We start from the raw sequence: 22,444 nt of genomic DNA on the forward strand, positions 1-22,444 counted from the left end.
ATGTGTACAGGCCTTCTTGCCGAGGCTACTGGAAAGCTTACCCGGGGTAAACCAGGCATTTCGTTGTCCACCAGGGTTGCAACGTGGAACTGAAGCATCTTGATGTTCTCCGCAATGATGTGGGCAGCTGCTCCACTTTGCTCATTACGGAGCAGCTCGTTGTTTGCCTTGACAATATCGGCCAGTTTGTGTGTCAAGTCATCCTAAGATCCAACGGTCAATTAGTATGACGCAGCCACAAGCACACATAACAGACAAAATTGCATCTCAAGTGACAGAAGCAGCAGCTGTGAGGCTACTACTTGGTGCACACGAAAATTTCTAACAGCAAAAACTCATGCTGAGCCCACACACCATGGGAATCAGTGTAAGGGAAGCTTTGGTGAACTGCCAAGACCAAAACGGCGCATCTCGCCAAGAGACATACAGCAGACTTGGGCAGACGAATGCACCCTGCAACCATCGGCCAATGCCGCAAAGGAATGGGACACAGTGGCGACGTTTGCCACAGTATCTAAACCTTCGGTCACTACAAAGCTTTCAGGTGAGAGCATACTAATCGAAAATGGCTCGCACGAGTGCTCTCGCATGCTTGTGCTGTCGCCAACATGTGCCAAAAGATATGACACACCGATTGTCTCAAAGGGCTGCATGGCATTGGCACGAGACATGTGTGCACGCAGCTGCTGCCCAACAGATCATCGGGCTCCTCTGCTGGGAGACCACGGTTAGGTCCTACAGTGACCGGACACAAATTTCTTTTATTTTCAGTATGAGCTACTCAGCAAGATAGCGGAACTTCGCAGCCACTGGAGGGTTTGATGAGAAAGCTTTGCTATCCTGCCGTCTGATTCAGCCCTCAAGTCAAATAGCTACAATATATTTGACTCATCGTATGTCATGCTATTTAAATACAGTGGTGAATAATACCTGCAATCTCATGTTCAGCAGTGACTAATTGGTAAGCACAAGTCATCAGCTATCATCCTGTGCAAAGACTGACCCCTATGTGCAACTGACCAGCTGCATTTACACAATAAAAGATGTCTTTAACGGGAGTCAGAGGCCTCAAGAAGCAATGAAAAGATGAGCCAAGAATAGGGCACTATACAGGAAATGAGCAAGGAATGGAATACCTGCCTATCATTAAACTAAATAATTTTATAACAGGAAAATAATATGCAATTTCAGGCATAAATAACTAACACCACCATTCCAGAGTGCAACTGCTATTGCTTTTTTCTATAAGAGGTAGTCTCAGGTTGCCACAAAGATTGTACGTTTGACAAAAACAAGTACTGCTAAGCAGCGCAGGAAACGACAGCAACACAAGAAGGAAGGACACAGGAAGATTCCAGGACAGGATTCAGGACGGAGGACAGGATTCCAGCTTGTCCAGCTTCCCACCTTAGTAATAAGCATTACAACTTAAACCACTTGGCCACTTACTTCTACAGCAAGGACATTTACTATGTAAGGCCTAACCTGCTTGTTAGTGGCTACTGCATCCTAGTTGAAGAATACATCTGTAACAGCTGCAGTTGATGCTTCTGTTATTTTCTCACTTACTGCACCCCTGCTTTAGGCAATCCTCAAACATGCAATCCTTGAATACTTTATCGATGCAGACTGACCTGGCAGTTATGTTTGGAGTACCTTTTAGGTTCCAAAACTTTCCTAACTTTGGGGGCAAACTATAGGGCTCCCTGCATAATACAGTAAAACCCGACTATATCGAACCCGTTTACATCGAATTATCCTGTATATCAAACAATTTCTGGACACGGTATAGTTACAATGAGTATATATAGCAAAAATTACACATACATCGAACAAAAATAACAGCTGCTCCCGATATATCGAATGACAAGGGGTGCAAAAGTGCCGCCAGAAGTTGGCTTTCCCTCGCGGCGTGGCTCCATCCAACCGCTCACCCTACTGTGAGAGCGCTGCATCGAGCGAGCCGCCGACACCCCCATGCAAAAAATGATCCTGGCCCACCCGTGGCGCTTGCTCAGACAGCCAATCAGAGACTTTTGTGCCCTGGTCATGTAAGATGGCGCAAGTGCAGGTTGTCTTGCTGCTTTTCTGGTTCACTGTGTTTGCGCCTTGTGGGCCTTCTCCCACAGTGTTGTCGTGATGAAACGGCAGAATTTGCCTTTCGCCGTGAAGCTTGAAATCATAAATCGGGTCGAACAGGGTGAGAAGTCGGATGTCCCCGCAGCGTGCAAGATTCCGAGGAGCACTCTCAGCACGATGTTGAAGAATAAGGGAGAGATTAGGGCTAAAGCGGACAAACTCATGACCCAGTGCCCGTGGAGCCCGACGCATATGCACGGCCGTGTACAAATGGTTCATCTGAAATTGCTTCAGACGTTCCAGCTTCCACGTGCCCGGTGATGACTGTAAATTCTGATTAGTGCGACAAAGCTATTGCCGGTGTTGTCTAAGTTTGGAGCGAGCTATCAGAATTTTTGGAAGCCGTTGACAAATCAATGGTCGATGAGTTTGTGAGTGCATACGATGGTGTCGCGACCACGGGAGGGCCCAAAAACGAAGACTACATTGACGACATCATACCGAGCACTAGTGAAAGTGGGCACAATTAGGAAAGCACCGGTGGTCCTTTACCCACATGCTCCGAGGTGATTGGTGCACTTGCAATAGTCCAGTGCTTCTGCGCAAATGTGGAAGGTTGCAGCCTCAGCCGCTCCGACTCTTTAGACAATGCTGAGAAGTGTGTGCGTCGCAGGCAGCGAAATTGCCCAAGCAGAAGAAAATACAGGACTAGTATTTTATGCGAAACTAAGCTAATTTCATCAATAAAGTGATTTTATAAATGTTATGTGCTTTTATGGCGTCCTAATTCTTAAGCAGGCTTATATTGAATTATGCCCTATATCAAACTGACAGGCGTTTTTTTGCAAGTTCGATATAGCCGGGTTTGACTGTACTAATGACAAGTACACTTCTATGTACAAGAGACACAGTTGTCGAATAAACATGAAACTTTAAAAAAAAAAGAAAGTGAGAGGAGTGAAATCGCGGGAAATGACCTGGTTCCGGGCAGAGCCGAACATGACGACAGCTGGGCGCACAGCGAGTGGAGGCACCGGCAGGACTGTGACCAGCATCCAGTCGGGCTTGGCATAGCGAGGATCCATGCCAAGAATCACACACTCCTCCTCTGAGATATGCTTGAGGATCTCCCAGACACGCTCAGCTGTCAGGACAATCTTCTTCTCCTGAGAGTCTTCATTGATGTGCTTCCACTCTGCAGTCAGGTCCAGGCCACTCCTACGGATGCTCGGCTGGTAACGGCCACAACCGCCATGGCCCTGGGCAGACCACAGAAGATGCATGCGGAATCATACAAACTTGGTAGAATAGGCTTGTGAGAAGCTCAAAACCCATTAGTCACAAAAATAGCTACAAGATGACACACTGGGCAAGCACCAAAGGCTACCTGAGATGATTACATATTTCTGCGAGGTACCTGGGTATTCAGAAATGGGCATTTCACCACTCCGAAATTTCTCACCGATCTTATATTTAAAAGCAAGTTACAAGGCAGTACCTGATAGTGCGAGTCACACCCACATCCTCCGCATGCGGGTTTGGCTCCTACTGGCGGCAGGTTGTTTTTTCGTCCACTTTCATTTTCTTTTACCCTATCACTTCTACATTTCAATTAATACAACAAATAATTTCCCGTCTGCTTTCCTTGGTTTCATTATCTGTTCACTTCACGAGGTTGCAAATAACAAAAGATCAGGCTCCTCAGCTCCTTCCCTTCTCACTCAGAAGAGCCAGATGGCTTTGATAGTCTTGGGAACTGGAAGTTTGTTGCAGTCCAGCCGCTGGGTTTTTGAAGTGTCTTCCTTGGATCCCCTAATAGAAGTACTTCTAGAGTGCACCGTCTAACTGCAACCTTCTAAATATCTAAATACAACTATCTAACTTCACCATCTTCAACCTTCACCCTCTACCTACAACTACAGACAGCTGCACCCCGTACAGCTGCCTCGGTGTTGCCCACAAATCTCATCGCTACACCACAGCACAGCTGTCTTGCATACCTTCTGACAGAGCCCTCAATAAAGTAATAAAACTTGCCCTTGAAGCATATGATAGCTGCAAAATATAAAGACAGTGGTACACATTTCGATTTCGCTGTATCAAAAGACAAAGACACCGCACCTGGAGAGTAGCGTACCTGCTTTTTGTTTGTGTCCTCCTGAACCTGGCTGTCAGGCCCGAGCTTGGTGTCGATTTCATCACCTCCCTCGCAAATGTTCTTGCCTTTGCAGAGGTCATAGACGTGTGCCAGACGTTTGCGTGGCTGCCCCTTCGTCTTGCCTGCGATTTCCTTGATCTTGGGATTGTTCTAGAGGAAAAGTGAACAAGATACAAATGTGAACACACACATTGGACTTAACCCCCTAATCCACTTAAGGTGCCAATAAACTCTGCCCATTGAAAATTTAGTTTCTCCGCATTTCTTTCATTTTCAGAGTCACAAAAAACATACAGTTGCAGAAGCGATATTGAATTTTAATTTTTTCAGTGAGTTTTGGCAAGTTTTCAGAATGTGGACTCATTGTGAGAACTCTCCGCAGGAATGTCAGATATGAAACATGTACTACTTAATGTATGTGGAATACTTTGGAAGCACCTATCCCCAGCTTGAAAAATATGCTTGATTAGAACACTGCAACAAACAATGAAAGAATAGAACCCACTACATGATGACATACTGACGACGTGAGCGAATTCCTAGCTGTCAAAGGTCACCAATTTTACTCAAACACTTTACACAGATCATTCAAACATGCAGCAGAGGTCCAATCAGAAACATTTCAAGACATATATGACATGCTTTAAATATCATTACGTTCATCAACGCTTCTGTTTCTGATGCACTATGGCGGCACGTGCAATTGTACACACAGTGCCCAAAGGGGTCATAACCTGCACAGTAGATTGCAAGAACACAAATTAATAGCTGATATAGTACAATCACTTTATACCTTGCATTTGGCACCCCACTTGCTTTAGTGCCAGAAAACCCGTGAAAACTAAATAGCACGCTGTTAACAATCACAAGGTGCCCTGTGTGCCTTCTTACTCTTAAGAGAGAAGGCAATCTTGCAGCCCAGCATATCGATTCAGGGGTTATATTCTGGACTGATCCCTTTCAGTGGGTACCAAGAGAGTACTTCCAGCAGGCACTGGTTGCCTACGCCAACGTGCAGAACGTTCAGGGGCTCCAGTAAGGTTTTGCACCGTAAGGCACGTCACACCTTAGTGAACGTATCCCTGAAAGTGACCAACTGAAAATGTCGCCCGTTTCCCTTACTTTTTTTTATAAGTTTCAAGGAGCATGTAATGGGCATCAAATTGAATGAATACTGGAGGTCAATCATTTAACATAAATTTCAAATTTGCAAGGTAACAAAACATTATTTTCAGCAACAGACAACACCATGAATGACTGAGGGTTCATTACTAACTTAGCAACCACAGACTGCTGCACATCAATGGCAATATAGTAATTGGCCCAGAGGTGAAAGCTTACGAGAGACAGTACAACAAACTTGGCCTCTATAAGGAGTGTTCAACAATATTATGTTGCACTTCCCAAATGCATCCATCAAAGTAGAGCCTTAGACCACTCCATGGGAACAACCATGATACGTCAAAAACCACCTAAAAATAAAACTGCCTTCCAGGACCTACGTTTCTTTACAGACATAAAAGCTAGCCAAGTAAAAGAGCAAGACATGCGACGCACAGGGTTGACAAGCAGCTTCGAGCAGTAGAAGCACACGCATCGCAGTATCTTGATGGTCTTGGTGAGGAAGCCACAGTGGAACACCGGCTTGGCCAGGTCAATGTGGCCAAAGTGGCCAGGGCACTCAGTCATGTTGCCCGCGCACGTCTGGCATCGCGAGGTGCGGTCGATGACTCCTTGCCGGGGGTCCATGAGGCCCCCCAGCTTGGGCCTGCCGCCCTCATAGATTTCAGGATACCTGATGCCCCCTTCTGTCACTGACATGCGCCGCTGTAAGCAGATAAGAACAGTGTAAGCAAAGAGGTAAAGCAAAGGCACAGGGTGAGCAGGTCGCTGAGCACGATTGAGAGCATTATACAGTAGCTTAAAGTTTCAGTAAAGGAACTTGAAGCCCATTTTTCAAAAGAAACATCACACATGCACACACCTACACATGCCTCTGGAATTCTGAAAGCCACACACAAACGCGAAAAAAATGCTGGCCTTAGCAAATTCTGAAGCACCGAGCCTATTTACTGCAACAGCAACAGGCCCTCGCAGCGGACCCCTTTTTCATAAACAACTTCTTTATTGGTGATGCGCACAACGTTACAGTATTGCCTGTTGTGCACCCCCCCCCCCCAAAAATACCATGCACAGATGCTGCCACTCTCGTCTATGTGCACCTGAAAAACTGCACAGATTACAAAGCGCAAAAAAAGTGCAATTTCTCGAAAACTAAGCAAGCAGCCATGATACAAGAGTGTGTGGTTGTGTTACTGGGAGTGAAACCTGCAGACATAGGATGCAAAATACACATATTTTTTTCGCTGCTTCCATGTCTCAAAACCTTCCAAGAGCACCTGTAAGAGCAAGCATTTGTACTAAAGGACCTTATCCTTAAGTCACTCTGTCAATTCCTTGAAGTATCCAGAGAAATGCATTGTGAGAGTAACGTAGTGGTGGCAATAATCCATGCAAAGCCATTGTGTTAAGATTCAGCACTGCTCAGCAGTTTCAAGCCTTCATTACACACTTGTGGTGCTTGAGCCAGTGATTCCTCTTTACACCCTGCTGTTCATGTAATGACTCAAAGGTGCGGATGACAAGCTTGCTAACTAAGCCACTCATTTGTGATTGGTCATGCAATGTTGCCAAATCACATTCGCAAATGTACTGCTAAGTTTGTGATACTAGCCTCTGGGTTCCAACTTTGTTGCACTGTGGACAAGCCACTGGCAAATCCAGAGGGGGCTCGGACCCCCCTGAGAAGGTTCACACTTTAGCGCTGACAGTACTGAAGTGTCCAGCAAGCCCCCTCCCTTTTCTGCATATTTTGACGAGGGCCTCCCCAGTGGAGGCTGTCCTGGATCCATTCCTGGTGTCATATCATATTGACCGCAAATAAAGACGGGGACAGCGGAAGAGAACACAAAAACAATCCTGGGCGCAAGCCTGTAGCAAGTGTCACATGTGCGACTCAAAGCAGCGTGATGCCAATGAATAGCAACTAAAAGGTCAGGGTTCATTAAGCATGAAACTTTCACAACAGGACGTTTTCCCCCATTTAATCATACCCAATAGCTAAACGGAACTGGCCAAAGTACCAGTATGATTAAAGCTAAATATTCATTTATGGATTAAGGATAGCTCGAAGGCTCTGCTTCAGGCCGTTCAGCCAAGAGTGACAGCAGTTGAAAACACTATTTCCTTTATGAGCTCTTAATCGTACGTTTACTTTAGGTGCATTGATGCCTGCAGGCAAACACACATTTCTTATTTCCTATACTGTGACAGAGAGGGCACTCCAAAATGGGTACTTGATGCAAAGAAGGCAGTGCACAAAGTTGTTTGTGAGGTGACAAACACGAACGGGAATGAACGTCGCAAGAGGTTTTCGGTTGCGATACGCATCGCAATGTGGTCAGAAGTTACGCAACTTACAATGTACGAGCACACACACGCATTGAACGAAATGCTTATTCAGAGCGCACTGTGATTCGTATCCGAATGATGAACAGACGCTGTCGTTGTAAGTCGACCTGCTAGACGATGTAATTTTTTGCGATGGAAGCATTCAAGGTCGCTGGCGGCCGGCGTTCACTTCAGGTACAGAAATGTATTCGCCGCAACGCCATGTAAGCGTATTGTTTCAGGAGATTTAATATGAGCTAAGAAAACCATGCACGAACCCAAGCCACAGCTTTTAGGAACGATTTTATTATTCAAAATTGCGAGCGATATCTTTTGTGCCTACTGCGACTTCGCGTGAGCAGCTGTTGAACACGCAGTTGACGTATGCCGCGTGCCAACCAATATCCACTCTCCCTCACACAAGCAAAAAATACGAAACGTATATTATTCGATCGGAACCCACAACAAATTGGGACAACGTCTCGCACGACAACAGCTCGCCTCACTCGGGAACGACCCGCAAATACGTACTGATTAGGCAACATCGCAATGCCAGCGATCACTTCACCAACTGCGGCAGTGTGCAGGCCGCAACAGATCTTTATTTTATTATTGTTTTGTTCATACCTTAGCCAGCGTGCCACAAACAATCAACACTTTGTTGACAGTACTGACAGAACACGCGCCAGCAAGGTGCTATCGATGTAGAAAAGCCACACAACTACGTACTATTTCATCGGGGCTGAGGATGCCAAACTGCACCCTCTTCACCTCCCGCAAGGGAGCCTTCGAGTCGGAGGTCACGATCTGCGACATTGTTGATGTCCACAACGTGCAATAACCGATGCCGACAGACTAGCACGTTCACAGCCAAATAAAACGTGCTTCGTCACAGCTTATTTGCCAAACTGCGCCATATTGGACTGCTTCGGCGCTTCGGGAAGGCGGCGGAGAGCTCCCTTTATATAGTGTCGAGGCCGACGGGGTTCTTAAGGTTCACCGAACGGTCCAATCAAATTCTTCCATTCACTAATAAAAAGACATTGAAAAAAGCACAAACTTCGCACATAATAAGAACAGCAGTAGTTCTTATTTTTTATCATGTAGAAAGCTGCAGTTATAACCATGTGTTGCATTTCATCATCTTTGATTGCTCATAAGAAAGATTGCCTTGAAGGAATGGCGATTACCGATATACTACTAGTACTACCAAGAAAAGACCAAACCTATTGCTATCAACAACAGTTGGCGCAACATTTAAATTTTTTTTCTTTTTCATGTTTCTTTTAGATTTGCACTAATGTAATATGTGAATGTGTTCACTCTAGTCACAAGTAAACTTCATACCAGCCGTAGAGTTTCTCACTGTAGTGAGAAGCTCTATAATACCAGCAATAACTGGATGATGGTGGTATGTGGTGCAGCAAACACGGCAGCAACGCTTCGAACGCGTTGAGTTTCTCATGGTTTCTCCATCCCTCCAGCATCGCTCGAACGCTCGAGCGCGTGCCATCGCGGTGCTACTTTGCGGGGAGCAATGGAACACTTGGCAGTTTCACGTGTGCTCGGTTCCGAGCGTCGGTCATTTCTTAACGCATCTGTTTATTATCACTTGAAATGTGCAGCATTATGACTTTATTTCTCGTTGTAAGCGGGGCATTCGAGATGACCACGGCGCAGAGAAAAGTCCGCTTCGAAAACTGCACAGGTGAGGAATTCGCGCTCCAAGCAACTGCGTTCACCGAGTCGGATGCGCATCCTGCGAATGCTTTACGGCAGAGTGCTCGAAAACGTTATCAGCGCGGTTCACGATGTCCTGAAAAAAGAAAGAAAAAAAAATAACAGAAAGCTTGAGTACTTAACGAGTTTAAATACTTGGGGGGAACATGAGGCATGCATGCCTGTTCATTTAGAGGAGTTATATAAAACGCTAACGAGAAAATTTTCCCCGGAATCTGGGATAACCAAAGTGGAAGCAATTTTAGATGTGGAGAGGATAGGGCCCATATTATCCTTGACAAGTGCGGGAACTCTGAAATGCATTTGTTAATTGTATATGGCGCCTTCACAAGTGATTTGCAGGCGTATGCACCTTGCGTACCGCGTATGAAAGGATAGTTTGTCCAATTTCCTGGACATTTCGAGTGAATAGGGGATACATTATGAGTGATGTGTGGACAAAGCTTTTAAGGGCGTCGGATAATTACGGGCTCTGTAAAAAGAAAATGGAAAGCGAATGCTCGATCTAAAACGGCCGTTATGCGCAATATGCTTCCCTAGAGTCCTGGGACAACTTTATGTAACGCCAAGTTCACTTTCAGTCGATGTGGGTGTCCTGTCCACTTTCAGTCGAAGTGGGATTCATGTTAGGATAATGTGTGGGGGCAAATTTACACTTCCGGCTTAATTATCAGCGTTGTGAATCAAATTTAATGAATACCTTTTATATCCCCTGTTTTCATGCGTGGTAGAGGCGCGTCGTAGCTTGCCTCCTGTCCTCGCTGGACTAAGCGAGGCAATTGAGTTGCTTATATTTCGCGAGAATGAGGGGCAGGTGTGTGATGTGGAAGCAAATATAAAAGTGCATGGATTAATTATACGTATTTTTGAAGTAAATTACGTATGCAAGCCTTCTGTAGCATGTGCTTTACGAACGGCGCAGAAGTTTGCCTGCTGTCCTGGGAGAAGAATGGGCCGCCCCCGCGTGATAAAATTTAGCGAAAATGGAAAAAAAAATTACGGCTGATGTGCGTGCGAAGTTAAATCATGCTAGAAAACGTTACTATATACGGCCGTTATCCGTTATGTTTCGCAGTACCCCGAGAGACTCCTTCGTCACATCGACTGTATCTATGTGGATAAAGTTTTACTAGTATTTTAGATGCTCTGTGGCTTTACGTTGATGACCTCATTGAGCATTGAAAATAATTAATGCAAATTGTCGGGATCGAGGTGCCTTCCCACGCCTCATCCCCGCATCTCGCGCGTTGTGATTAGTTCGATCTCCGGGAACCGCCGCAACGTGGCGTACACGGCTAGCACGGCGGAGCTACAGTTGAAACTCGATTTAACCGAGTTATGACCACGCTCGAATTAGTTCGTTAAATCGGGAAGTTCGGAAAATCGAGTGAGTCATTTTTCGGTCCTCGAAATCTAAGATTGTAACGTGTACCTAACCCAAAAGGTACCGCGGCATTGTATCCTCCATTAACCCACGCCTGCACGTGTAAAAAGTCCGCGAGGGCGGCCGAATTACCGTAGGGTGCCTCGATGCGCGCTCTCCCCTCCGCCGCCGCATCGAGGCACCCTAAACTACCGCCGCGCCTAGCGCCATCTGGTACGTACGTAAGAACGCTAGCGACTGCCGAGTCCGTTGTTCCGTGCATGGGCGCGGCGTCGTGCAGCCTCGTCAAAGTAACGCCAGGGCTGTGACTAGGGTGCCAAGATGTTTTAACGCGATAGCGTTAGAGCGCACGCTCGAAGAAAAACCCGTCTGCGTGAAAATTCGAAAGAAATCGCAGCTTTTTTTACTCATTCATTTCTGGAAAAGCTTCATTAAATCGGGTTCAACGCAAGCTAATTTCGTTAATTTGGGTCGATGACAACATTGAACCTTATGGGCTTGCCGAGGAGTGGAAATTTCTTCGTTAGATCGGGAACTTCGTAAAATCGGCTTTTGTTACATCGAGTTTTAACTGCGAGTTTCTGCGCAAGACGTGCTTCTTCCTCCCAGGGTCGAGTCACCGCGCAAGCAAACGTCACCGGGACGCGCCCTGATTGGCCTGCCGAGTGACGGCCCCCGAGTGCCCTCTCCACCCGAGCTCTCTTCCGATGAGCGCTTCAGCGCCGCGACAGAACTGATAGGCCTGCAACGAGTTGGTAATGTGGGACTTTTGCTCTCGCGACTCCTCGTTCTCGCGCTTGGGGGTCGATGAACCCTGCCGAAGCGCCTTTGTCTGCGGAGTGAGGGAGCGTCGTGCCCTTTCCTGACCGATCGCTAATTCGGTGACCCTCGCGGGCTTTAGCGTAAACCTATCTCCGCAATATTCGAGCTTTTTTTTTTTCACCCCTATATTCGTACATAGCAAGGGGCGCATCGTAGATTTCCCCTACGTCCTCACTGGGTAGCACCCTAATTTCTTTATATTGGCGAAAAAAAAATGACAGTGTGATCTAGGTGATGTGGTGACGAAGCTCAAAGTGTGCAGGTTAATTAAGGTATTTGCAGTAACTTACAAGTGAAAGTCGCCCAGCGCGTTGTATGTGTCCTACCGATGGCGCCGAATTTATTTGGTTTTAGAATATTTTGTACTTTTCTTATGTTAAAGTACGTGCTGATTTTACTGATGCTTTTGTAATCATGGAGTGAGAGCTTTGTAGAGGTGCCTAATCGGGCCTAATGCGTTGCTTTCTTTCTCATACCCTTTTTCTGTACTTTCAGAGCACAAAATAAACTATTTGACTAATTCTTTAGCCCGCCGGCTTGGGAGAACTGTAACTGTCACCCGGATCGAATTTGATGAAAATGGAGGGTAGATTGTGGCTGATGTGCATGCGAAGTTAAAGACATATGCACTTGAACCTAGTTCTAACGAAACGGGATATAACGAAATAATGGATATAACGAAGTAAATGAAATTCCCCTTGAAATCATCATAAAGACACACGTATTTAAAGCCTTATTTTAACGAAGGGATATTGTCCTGCCAATTTCTGGTTTCCGAGATCAGCCTACTCGTAGGCTGATCTCGGAAACCAAAAATTACTTGACCGTTGGGCGCCGAGTGCGTCGCTTTCGCCGGGGTTTCGGCACTCGTTCGCCGCGGCAGTTCAAAACTCCCGCCTCCGCGCCGTCGAGCAACACTGGTCCTTCTCACCGCTGCCACGTAGCTGCGCATTCTCCACTGACCTCTCTCTCTTGCGCTGGTCAAGCGGCGCGGCGCGCAGACAGGTGCAGCTCAGCGTGGCCTCGGAGATCTCCCCGGCGCATTCTCATGGGGAACGCCCAGGCTAGCGTTTCCCAGGCCAAGCCTGCGCGAGCCGCGCCACTGCGCTACTACGAGCGGCGGTGCCAATAGATTTGTGTGTTCGCTTCTCCCTCTCCCTGTGACGCACCGAGCCGGCTTGCAGCTGGCCGTGGCCTCCGATATGACAGATAGAATTACGTACATGTTTAACAAAATGTGGCGTTTTAGACGTGCATGAGCTGACAGAATTAAATTTGTGCGCGACGTGAGTGGTTCTACGGCGAGTAATTGGAACACAACATGCATATGTTGCGTGCTTTTATTTCCTGTAACGCTACGTTCGCTGCCGGTAGCTCCAGCTAGTACACTAACGGCAGGCGCGTTATCAACATGACATAGCATTCTTGACAGATCAGTAGCGAGCACAGCTTTCAAGAAAGGAAACGCAAGCAAGACTAGATGAGCGACCGTTAATTGCCTGCCAGTCGTTTGGGGACAAGATACGCCTCAAATGAAACAATATTTCCTTAGTGTGCTGTGCACATACTTATAAGCGACGCATACGTCGAACCCTATACTATCTCTGTGCATGGTGAACACTCCATATGTGCGCAGAGGGTGGCGAGGCCATCCGGTCCTTGGTGGTCACCCCGTGCAGCAGCGACCCGTGCGTCGTTCCGGTTGGCTCCGGCATCAACATCTCCTTCGAACTGCTCTCGAGTAAGTGCTTCGGTCCAATTGGCTCAAGCGAAGACCGCTTATAGTGTAAGTGACGCAAATCGCGAATATATATATCCGCACTATATAGTCAAAACAACATTTATCAAAGGCTGCACGCATGCAAAACATGTAGACCAAGCAGCCGCGCATATTCGAGAATTGAAGCATACGACCGGGATGTCTGCATCCGTTCAATCTTACGAACGTTGAAAGGTTGGCGATCGAGAACGCGCAGCCTGCGCATGAAGCAGGCAAATGAGAAGAAAGAAAAAACGCAATAGATTAACTTCCGAGCGGCAACGCTCCGCCAACTCTACAGAACTAAAGTAGAACGGAGACCGAAATTCCGCACACCGTACGGTGCCTCGTTCGACTTTTCGGACTGATACCAAGCGCGATGCCGAAAACATGGCGATCCCGAACCAAGTTGCCGCCATTAGACTGTTGCACGTGTCACCCGTGCCTTCGCTTTTCTTGTCCTCCGCTTTCCGAGTGTCGTGCGCATAAAGCTACATGCGAAGCTCGTTAACTGCTATTTTCGTCGCCGGCTACCGACGAAGCATGCAGCGCTGGTTGTATAGATCTAGCTGGCGGGATGGTCGGGCAGCATGCTGTCGCGGGAAGCTCGGCTTTGAAATGTTCGTACACCCGTGGACAATGGATGGATATCGGGCGTGATCACGCCCACCCACGGCCTCGACCATCACGCAATGTCGAGTAGGTATAATTTCAATAAAGGGCAGCATATACGGCAAAATTTCGGAAACGATATTTCCGCAATGTTGGAGTTGTAAAAAAAATTTTTTTTGCTTTCCGCACACGAGTTGAACAGACAAGGAGGGTCAGTGCCGTTAGTGCACACCCGTTCGGCGCGTACGTAGAATGTGAGCCGCTGTCAAGCGGCCGGAGGATAGGCTGCACCAAATTTGACGAGGTTTGTTGCATTTAAACGAAAAACGTAGTCTATAGTGACTGTTGGTTCCAGATTTTTGATTTAGACCGTAAATTTTTATTAAAAATTGTCCAAAATCCAAAATTTTATTAAAACGAAACTATCAAGCTTACAACTCTGTAACTCGGCAATGAACACTAATGTCACAATTATGTGAATTGCCCCTAATAGTACATCAAAAGCGGACAAACTTGACATGTTACACATAAATCCTTAAAAAATTTAGTAGTATATGGAAATATAGCTTTTGCAGAACCCTTGTACACAACGTAACAAATTCACGCAAAATATAAATTGACATATCAAATTTGTCCGCTTTGAACTATCTAATTAATGTCGTTCACAGAACCGCGATAGCTGTTCTTGATGCAGAGCTATTAATTTGTAAACTTCGTGCTTATATCTTTTTTCGTACTTTCGAAAATTCTTTTTACACAATTCAGGCCCCAATCGAAATTCCGCTTCCAACAGTCACTAGAATTTACCTTTATCTCTCAAATGCAACAAATTTCATTAAAATCGCACCAGGGGTTATCTCAGAAAAGCGTTTTTGCGTTTTACGTGTATTTGAATAGGCCGAGTCGGGGTTGGGCCCGAGCTAAAACTTCCTCTACGTGTCGCACAAAATACGGCTCCGGCCGCGGTGTCGGCGTCCGCGGCTGAGAAAGTCATCCCAAACCACGCAGGCCCTGCGCGTGGCGCAGAGGCGTTGCTGAACTTAATGAATTTCCAGAGGTAAAATGCGTCAGAAAATTCGTAAAGTACGACTTAGACACAACCTACATACATCGAAGTTGGGACGCGACCGATCACCAATAGAACCACTCGTACCAGCATATTAACTGGCGGCAAGCTTTCCCCGACGGCTTGTGGCCCGTCATCACATCGACCAGCGGCGCATATTTCGTCACGGCCACATACTTGAGACGTTAGGCCTAGTTAGGCCTAATTGGCGCTAGCTTTATCGGGTGTCAGCAGCTAAAGTTACAGTTTGGTGCCGAGTCGACGGAGGTCTATATATTCGGAGCAGCCGCTCCACACTCAGAAGGCGGACAAATCGCGTCTCACCAATGGAAGGGCGAGTGTATATCGAATGGTGCCAATAAGAACTGTACATGGTCGATATCTTTGTGACACACCGAATGGTGCGGCCTTTCGTTCTGCACGCCATCTTAAGCTACACTCATTTTTCCCGGGGGGTGGGGCAGAGGCCCGACCAGCTTTTTGAACCCCATCCGCATACATACATACATACATACATACATACATACATACATGAAGAATTGTTCACTGATGTGATGGCCTTTTATGAGTATTTACCAGACCTCATAGTAGGAGACAGTTCAATCTCACAGCCCGAGTCCTCTTGAACCACCAAGAGACTGACATCCTCAGACGAGCCATGCGACAAAAGCGGATTCAGTTGAACATGCTAGTAAGATACATGTGTTTTGTGCGTATCAAGTCACCCTACCATAGCTGCGAATGACTGTGCACGGCTCATGCTTATGCCGCCCCCGTGCCATATCCAATTGCTGGTAATTGTTGGTGGGTGCAATGATCAAGGGCGAGCAGGGATGGCTACAACTTCACGCGCACTGTCTTTCCGCGCCCCTACTGTTGCTGATCGCATAGTATAAATTAACAGACAGGGGTAATGAAGATCGCTGACAGAAGCCGTCCTGGTAGTGGACATGAAAATAGGCAGATGATGATGATGAATATGATTTTAGGAATCGCGGTGAATCACGTGGCTGTGAGAACCGTTCGGCCCCGCTGCCGGCCTTCTTCATAGTGCCAGCGTTGCGACAGCAAGTGCTTGTGGTCATCCAGTGAGATATTTACAAGTTTCATGGCATGTGCATTATGCTTATTTGAATTAGTAAGTGAACGGTTACTAGAATTTACATGGGCAATATAACTAATGTACAGACTCGTGCAAGGGCCGCGCTTTTTGGTCACGATTTTGATGAGCCTTACATGGGACTGGGTCATTTGGCCTAATTTTGCCAACTGCGAACTTGAAATCCTCCGTAAACCTCCGCGATTGCCTCCTCTCGCCATCTCATAGCGACGAGCGAAAGTACACTGAGCGCGATCAGGATGAACGCACCGAATGCGATTGCTTCTCGGTCGAACCTTTTTTTTTTTTAATATTGACTGTCAAGTTCGTAGTGCGGCCCTCACATGGATTTATACAGTAAGAATCTTGATTAATGTAATTGTCTAATACTTTGCTATCACTAAGACAGCTTCGCCTTTCCAGCAGAACTGCAGCCTCTTTTATATACATATTTTTTAATTTGAGTCCAAATGCTGCTGCACATGACTGCTATTGATTCTGATTTCTAGTAAATGCTACTTGGCCTCATGTCAGTTACTGACTGTATTAGATATATTTATGACCTCTGCATGCAGTCGCAATGTTTAATTCAATCCCTAATAAATGTAAATTATTAGGAGAGCACTTTTTTCATGTGTCGTTACCGTTGCCTAGTGTAAAAAGAAGCAATACTGAGATACATATAATTTGCGTACATTTCACATGCTTTATTCGTTGATAAAAGGCTGTGCCGAAGGGGTCACTGAAGTCTGCAAGTTTTTTTCTTTCTTTTTTTCATTTTTTCAAGGTCAAGAAAGCACGCAAAGCCACTTGAAGCGAAGTGAACATACAGCAACATATTCATCCTCTAGGCATAGGCTGTCCATGCCAAAAGAAATAATTTAGTTGGCTAGCTCCTTCTCTTTAAAAAATATAATAAGCTTTGTACTGTGTGTATATTTAAATATATTGTGTCTGTGCATATATAGCGGAAATATAAAAAAAAATCTTGAAGTGAAAAATACGGATGAGGTAGCCGCCGCTGGCACTTGTCCTCCTGTTGTCAGGATTTGCAGAAACAAAGCGAAAGTATGAATTAAAAGCTGTTCACGCCCGTGCCAACAGTGATGCAGTACTCTTCTAGCCACAATAACATCTTAAATGGAAAGGTAGAGGCAAATGAAAAGAAACCTAAAATGATGCGGGTAACGAAACTGGTTCTAAAACAGTGGTTTTATTCCCCACCGATGTATTGTAAAGAAAATGGCGAAAGAGTGACAGAAACAACGCAAGTGATGCAAGAATGGTGCATCGAGCAGATGACAGTGAAGAGGCCCGCGAGGCGGAGCTTCAGAATAAGGCGAAGGCAGCACCGCTGCAATTTCACCATTTTTTGCATCACTCTTGGTGCTGGCCACGGCATCTGCTGGACCCACTCCCCCATTCTAGTACACGACGATAACCTACAGAATGCACCTGCCGTTAGGATAGGAAGACTCTTCTATTTTCTGAGAGGAAAACTGGACAGCAAAGTTTTAGAACGTTGCCATGAAACAAAGTATATGCAGCGGCACTCCTAGTTATCAGGACACACATGTCATGTCCTGTGACATTAGAGTGCAGAACATTTGCGAAGGCGTTGAATATAGTACAAGAATGACGTACATGCTAATTTACAGGCGATCAGGATATCTGTTTGTTTGCCCGTGCATGCATGACACATACCCTGTTTGTTAATTTAGTTAGTAAGTGAATGATAACATCAATTTATACAGCTGATAAAACTACTAACCTTACTTCATACAGCTGTCTAATGATTTGCTATCACTATTGATGCTTCACCTTTTGGGTGAAACTGCAACCTTATTTTACTGTTTACTGCATTTTTGTTTCTCTTATCCCTTTCCTTGCTGTAGCGCCTTCGGGTCCTGCAAGCATGTCTAACAAACAAAGAAACAAACAAACAAACATATAATTTGCTGTTGTTGCCCTGTTGAACGCAAGTCTGTACGAGTGGCACAAAATGAAGGCAAGGACTGTGAAGGCAAGACACATAAGCTCGGTTTTGCGCTATTGTTCTACACTTACATACCAACTAGCCCGAACTGCTCTCAAATGCAAGAAAACTTGTCAAAATGCTGGCTACAGCCTGATGACTCCCTCGTTTAACAAGTGTTGATCACTTCTGTGCTTGACCTGCCGTGGTTGCTCAGTGGCTATGGTGTTGGGCTGCTGAGCACGAGGTCGCGGGATCGAATCCCGGCCACGGCAGCTGCATTTCGATGGGGGCGAAATGCGAAAACGCCCGTGTACTTAGATTTAGGTGCATGTTAAAGAACCCCAGGTGGTCGAAATTTCCGGAGTCCTCCACTACGGCGTGCCTCATAATCAGAAAGTGGTTTTGGCACATTAAATCCCATAATTTAATTTTAACTTCTGTGCTTCAAGTACTACTATGATGCAGAGTCTGATTTATTTTCTTATACCATCTGAGGCACATGTTGCGCACTGCATTGCAGACCAGGACAGCATCAACTTGCGCTTGGATCCCCGGGTACAGCTGCTTGGCATGGAGCTGCCCATCCTAGGTGTCGAGAGGGATGCCTGCAAGCTCACGGCAACTGCATGCCCAGTCTCCGAGGGCCAGCTCATCCATGGCACAGTTCCAGTGCACGTGAACAGCTTTCTGCCACCAGTATGCCACACATGCATGGTTGTTCTACGTGGAACAACTTGCACTTGAACCATCTCATCACAATGACTCGCTCATATGCACAGTTATTTTACATTGTTTTGCAATTTATATAGAACATTGAGTTTGCAAACAAGATTTCTTTCCAAGTAACACAACTAAGCAGCTATGCAAATAACTAAGAGTGGCCTGCATATTGTCCCGAGGCAGTGAGTGAAGAAACATAAATACATACTACCGGAAAAAGTGAATAAAGAACACAACTTCACATTGGACGAACTTGTGCCCAAAGGCGAAACAACTTTTAAGTGCACAACAATAGTGGCGTGCATAATTGGCAGTCGTCAAATATAATCTCCCCGTTAAAGTCTGTCCACTATTTAAACATGAATCCCCATACATACCCGAGTGCCCTTATATGCAACTAGATTGTAATAGACACACCTGTCTTTCTACTGAGCTGGCAACAAGTCATAAACAAAATTACTAATGTCTTCATTGTTCTGTGTGCTTCAGTTTGAGTTCTGTTATAATTTCCTTAAGTCACAAGAGGAAGATTTCATGCACAACCTCTCAGACATACCAAGGCAGCATCAGGTTGCACTTGGATACCCGCGTGCAGCTGCATTGCCCATATTTAAGTTCACAGGGGGCACCCAAACCACCAGCAGCAATGGGCCACGTAGGGAGAAACGAAGAAAGAGGGGGAAATGGGAGAGGGGCTTGTGACATAAACATGACATGAGAGCTTGGCTCTAATGTGAGAGCTATGATAGCAATGATAGCAATAAATGTAATGACAGCATGCATATTTTTAAACATTACCCTGAGCACATACCTTTTGTAGTATACATACATCCTTCATTAACATTGACTTAACTTCCTACGAGGCACACAAGCAGCAGCATTGTTGAAACGGAACAGAATGGCAAGCAACACAACCTTTACACCGCAGTTACCATTTTGGCAACTTTTCTATCACCCATTTCGCCTTTTTCAGGAATCCGTGTGAATAAACTTGCTCGAAGCAAATGTACCCCTCTAGTATGTGGTGCCTTGTGCCGACACAAGAGGGTGGCGCAACTGCTATCACAATTTCTGTTTTGCACGTCTTTTTTATAATTTTCTTGTACCACTCCATCTTTCGGCACCATTAAATCTTTTTCGAAAACAGAGCTTACTTTTTGTTAAACATGATGTAACATTTATAAAATCGTAGAACAAGCATAAATTCATAACTATTTATGCGAAAATTCGAGAGATTTGGCAGGTGTGCTACTATTGTTATACGCTTCTTAAAAATTCTTGTGGTAGAACAGTTCCTGGGTGGTGCTTTACAACTCCCAAAGTTTAATGAAATTTCCCGATGGGGCCTTTTAGAGTTGTAGCAGAAGCATGGTTAAAGAGACGCTTTAAAGAAACGCATGGTTAAGAGACGTTAAAGAGCCAGGTGCGCTCACCAAGGGGATGAGCAGCTACATCTCCACCCTGCCCCGAAGTCTATTGACAAGGACACATACATATGCCTCATAGTGTGTTGTCCTCTGCAGAACCAGCAGGTGACTATGAATTAAGAAACAGAAGTTACAGCAGAGAATAATGAGTGCAAGTTTCCCATTCCTTCATTCAACGTTCTCCAATAATTCCAGGTCCATTCAATCGGAGTTGTGCCTGAACGTCCTGCCCACCCTAACTTCAGTTATGTGCTGCACCTTGCTGTTCATTTCACCGGTCCAACAGGGCGGCATCTGAACCAGGGGCTGAACCTGGGAAATGTCCAGGGTTGAGGGGGATGCGGGTCCCCAGGGACCCCCTATAGATTCACCAGTAATCTTCACATTGCAATTCGTTTCACAGATTGCAGGCTTCATGCAGGATGAGCACACAGCATTCACTGTACTCGTCAGAAACGCAATGTAGGGCTCGTACAGATCCTTTCATGCCGGTTCTGCACGAGCATGAACTGGCACTCAACGAGTGGGAACTAGTTTGTGAAGTTCAGGACAAATGAAATGGTCTTATTGTAGACGCTTTTCAAACGGAATCATCGTAGTGTTGCTAGATGCGTCTAGCAATGCTTCTCTGCTGGCTGATGAAAACTTGCACTGTGAACATTTCGCTGTGAAGTTTAATGGCATCATTTTTGTATGCAGCAGCAACACATGCTCCAGTATGCATACAATTGAGCTAGGTTGTTGAGAAGCTGGTAATTAGAGCGTGATGACTTCAGGGATGGCACAGCCGTATTGGTGAAGATGACCCTGGAGCTTGCCAGGGGGCTCCAAGACATAAGCTGCATGACATAGGACAAGCTCCAAGGTAGCAGTAGAAGTCCTGCGACCAAGCTTCACCAAAATAGTAACCCCCATCGATGGAACCCATGCAGCTATGACACATGATTGATCCAGCTGTTACAAAGTTGTCGGTGCAGATGTGGGCAGAAATGTTCACAGCAGCATAAGATGTGTTTAAAGCATACACTAATGCTGGCAGAGATTGTAAGAAATTACTGTGACACTTATATTCATGTGTACACATTTACTGCATATTAGGTGTTAAGGTATTCTCAGTGCTAAGGCTACCCCTTGGTAGCAGCCTGCCCTGGTCAGTCAATCTCTTTTTATGTGTGTCCACTGGGGAAAGAAAGGTTTTTAGATATGGGTGTGAAACATACAATGCCTCTATGTAGAAGCTGAATTTGTGCCCTGAAAATAGTTGACGTTAAAGCAAAGCTTTCTTTCTAGTGTCTGCGGAGTTCAGACGATAGTTTACGCAAACTACAACTTTATTTATGTCAACACACTTTTCTATGGAATGCCCAACTTTCTCCGTAACTTCTAACTGACACTGGCAGTAACAAAATGACATGAAATGCAGCAGTGGTTGGACTCTTAGAGAGGAGGGGGAGAGAGACGGGACTGAGAGGAGGAAGGCATCAGGCCACAGCGGTGCCCTGATGCATCAGCACTTTGTTGGCTGCAGTGGTAGAGTGGACACGCTAGCCTCATTTACAGACACAATGTACAGGAACATCTGCAGGATTCTTTTTAGATATGTGAGTCGGAAGGAATAAGGCGTTACTGTACTATCGGCCTAAATTCACCAAGTGAGTGAAGTGCATTTTTTTTGTTCTTAGGTTTGCCTGCATTTGTAATAGCGACGAATACAGGCTACAAAACGTAAATTTGTTTCTACACCATGCTTAGAAACCAGCTGTACGGTGCTTGCATGTCCCACTTCAATGTAATTATGCCTAACAGATGTCCTGGCCAGCTTCTTTCTTTCTGTTCACATTCAAAGTTATACCAATGGTACACCATGCCTGCCAGCAGTGCATACAAACTTCAGAGGTACTCTGTCATTGCCCGCAGGTTACGGCAGTGACAATTTGGCGGGTGCATGGTGACAAGGGCCTCATGGCATGCGGCACTACCACCGTGACCGTCTCCAGAACTTGAGTCTCTCGTGGTGCATATCTGACTGTGCACGGACACACGAGACAATGCCACACGCTGGATAGTATTTTACATGTGAAGGTGTATATAGTAAGGTTGTACAATAAAAGGTAATTATTCATCTACAAGAGCGCATCTGTAGGCCAGAA

The 22,444-nt window shown here is 45.8% G+C and overlaps 2 protein-coding genes across 3 annotated transcripts in view; one reads left to right on the top strand and one right to left on the bottom strand.

Moving 5' to 3' along the window:
- The window catches only part of Polr2A (RNA polymerase II subunit RpII215), a 55,325-nt gene extending 46,689 nt beyond the window's left edge, over positions 1-8,636 (bottom strand). Inside the window, exons 1-5 of the mRNA XM_075682168.1 lie at positions 8,417-8,636; positions 5,795-6,064; positions 4,217-4,387; positions 3,057-3,338; positions 42-203 (exon numbers count right to left, since the gene is read on the bottom strand). Of these exons, the coding sequence (XP_075538283.1) occupies positions 42-203; positions 3,057-3,338; positions 4,217-4,387; positions 5,795-6,064; positions 8,417-8,503 (972 nt within the window). The 5' untranslated portion in view covers positions 8,504-8,636. The remainder of the gene's footprint in view (positions 1-41; positions 204-3,056; positions 3,339-4,216; positions 4,388-5,794; positions 6,065-8,416) is intronic.
- Positions 8,637-9,164: 528 nt separating this feature from the next.
- Positions 9,165-22,444, top strand: LOC142572803 (mite group 2 allergen-like Ixo r 2). 2 transcript variants are annotated; one of them, XM_075682169.1, is made up of 5 exons: positions 9,165-9,395; positions 11,402-11,566; positions 13,270-13,374; positions 18,668-18,843; positions 22,212-22,444. In XM_075682169.1, exons 1-5 carry the CDS (start codon positions 9,305-9,307, stop codon positions 22,296-22,298), a joined length of 624 nt encoding a protein of 207 aa, XP_075538284.1. In that variant the 5' UTR covers positions 9,165-9,304; the 3' UTR covers positions 22,299-22,444. The 2 variants fall into 2 exon arrangements, with proteins under 2 accessions (XP_075538284.1, XP_075538285.1); XM_075682170.1 differs by lacking the exon at positions 11,402-11,566 and having other exon boundaries at positions 9,171-9,395.

This window comes from Dermacentor variabilis, chromosome 2 (genome assembly GCF_050947875.1).
Source record: "Dermacentor variabilis isolate Ectoservices chromosome 2, ASM5094787v1, whole genome shotgun sequence".
NCBI lineage: Eukaryota > Metazoa > Arthropoda > Arachnida > Ixodida > Ixodidae > Dermacentor > Dermacentor variabilis.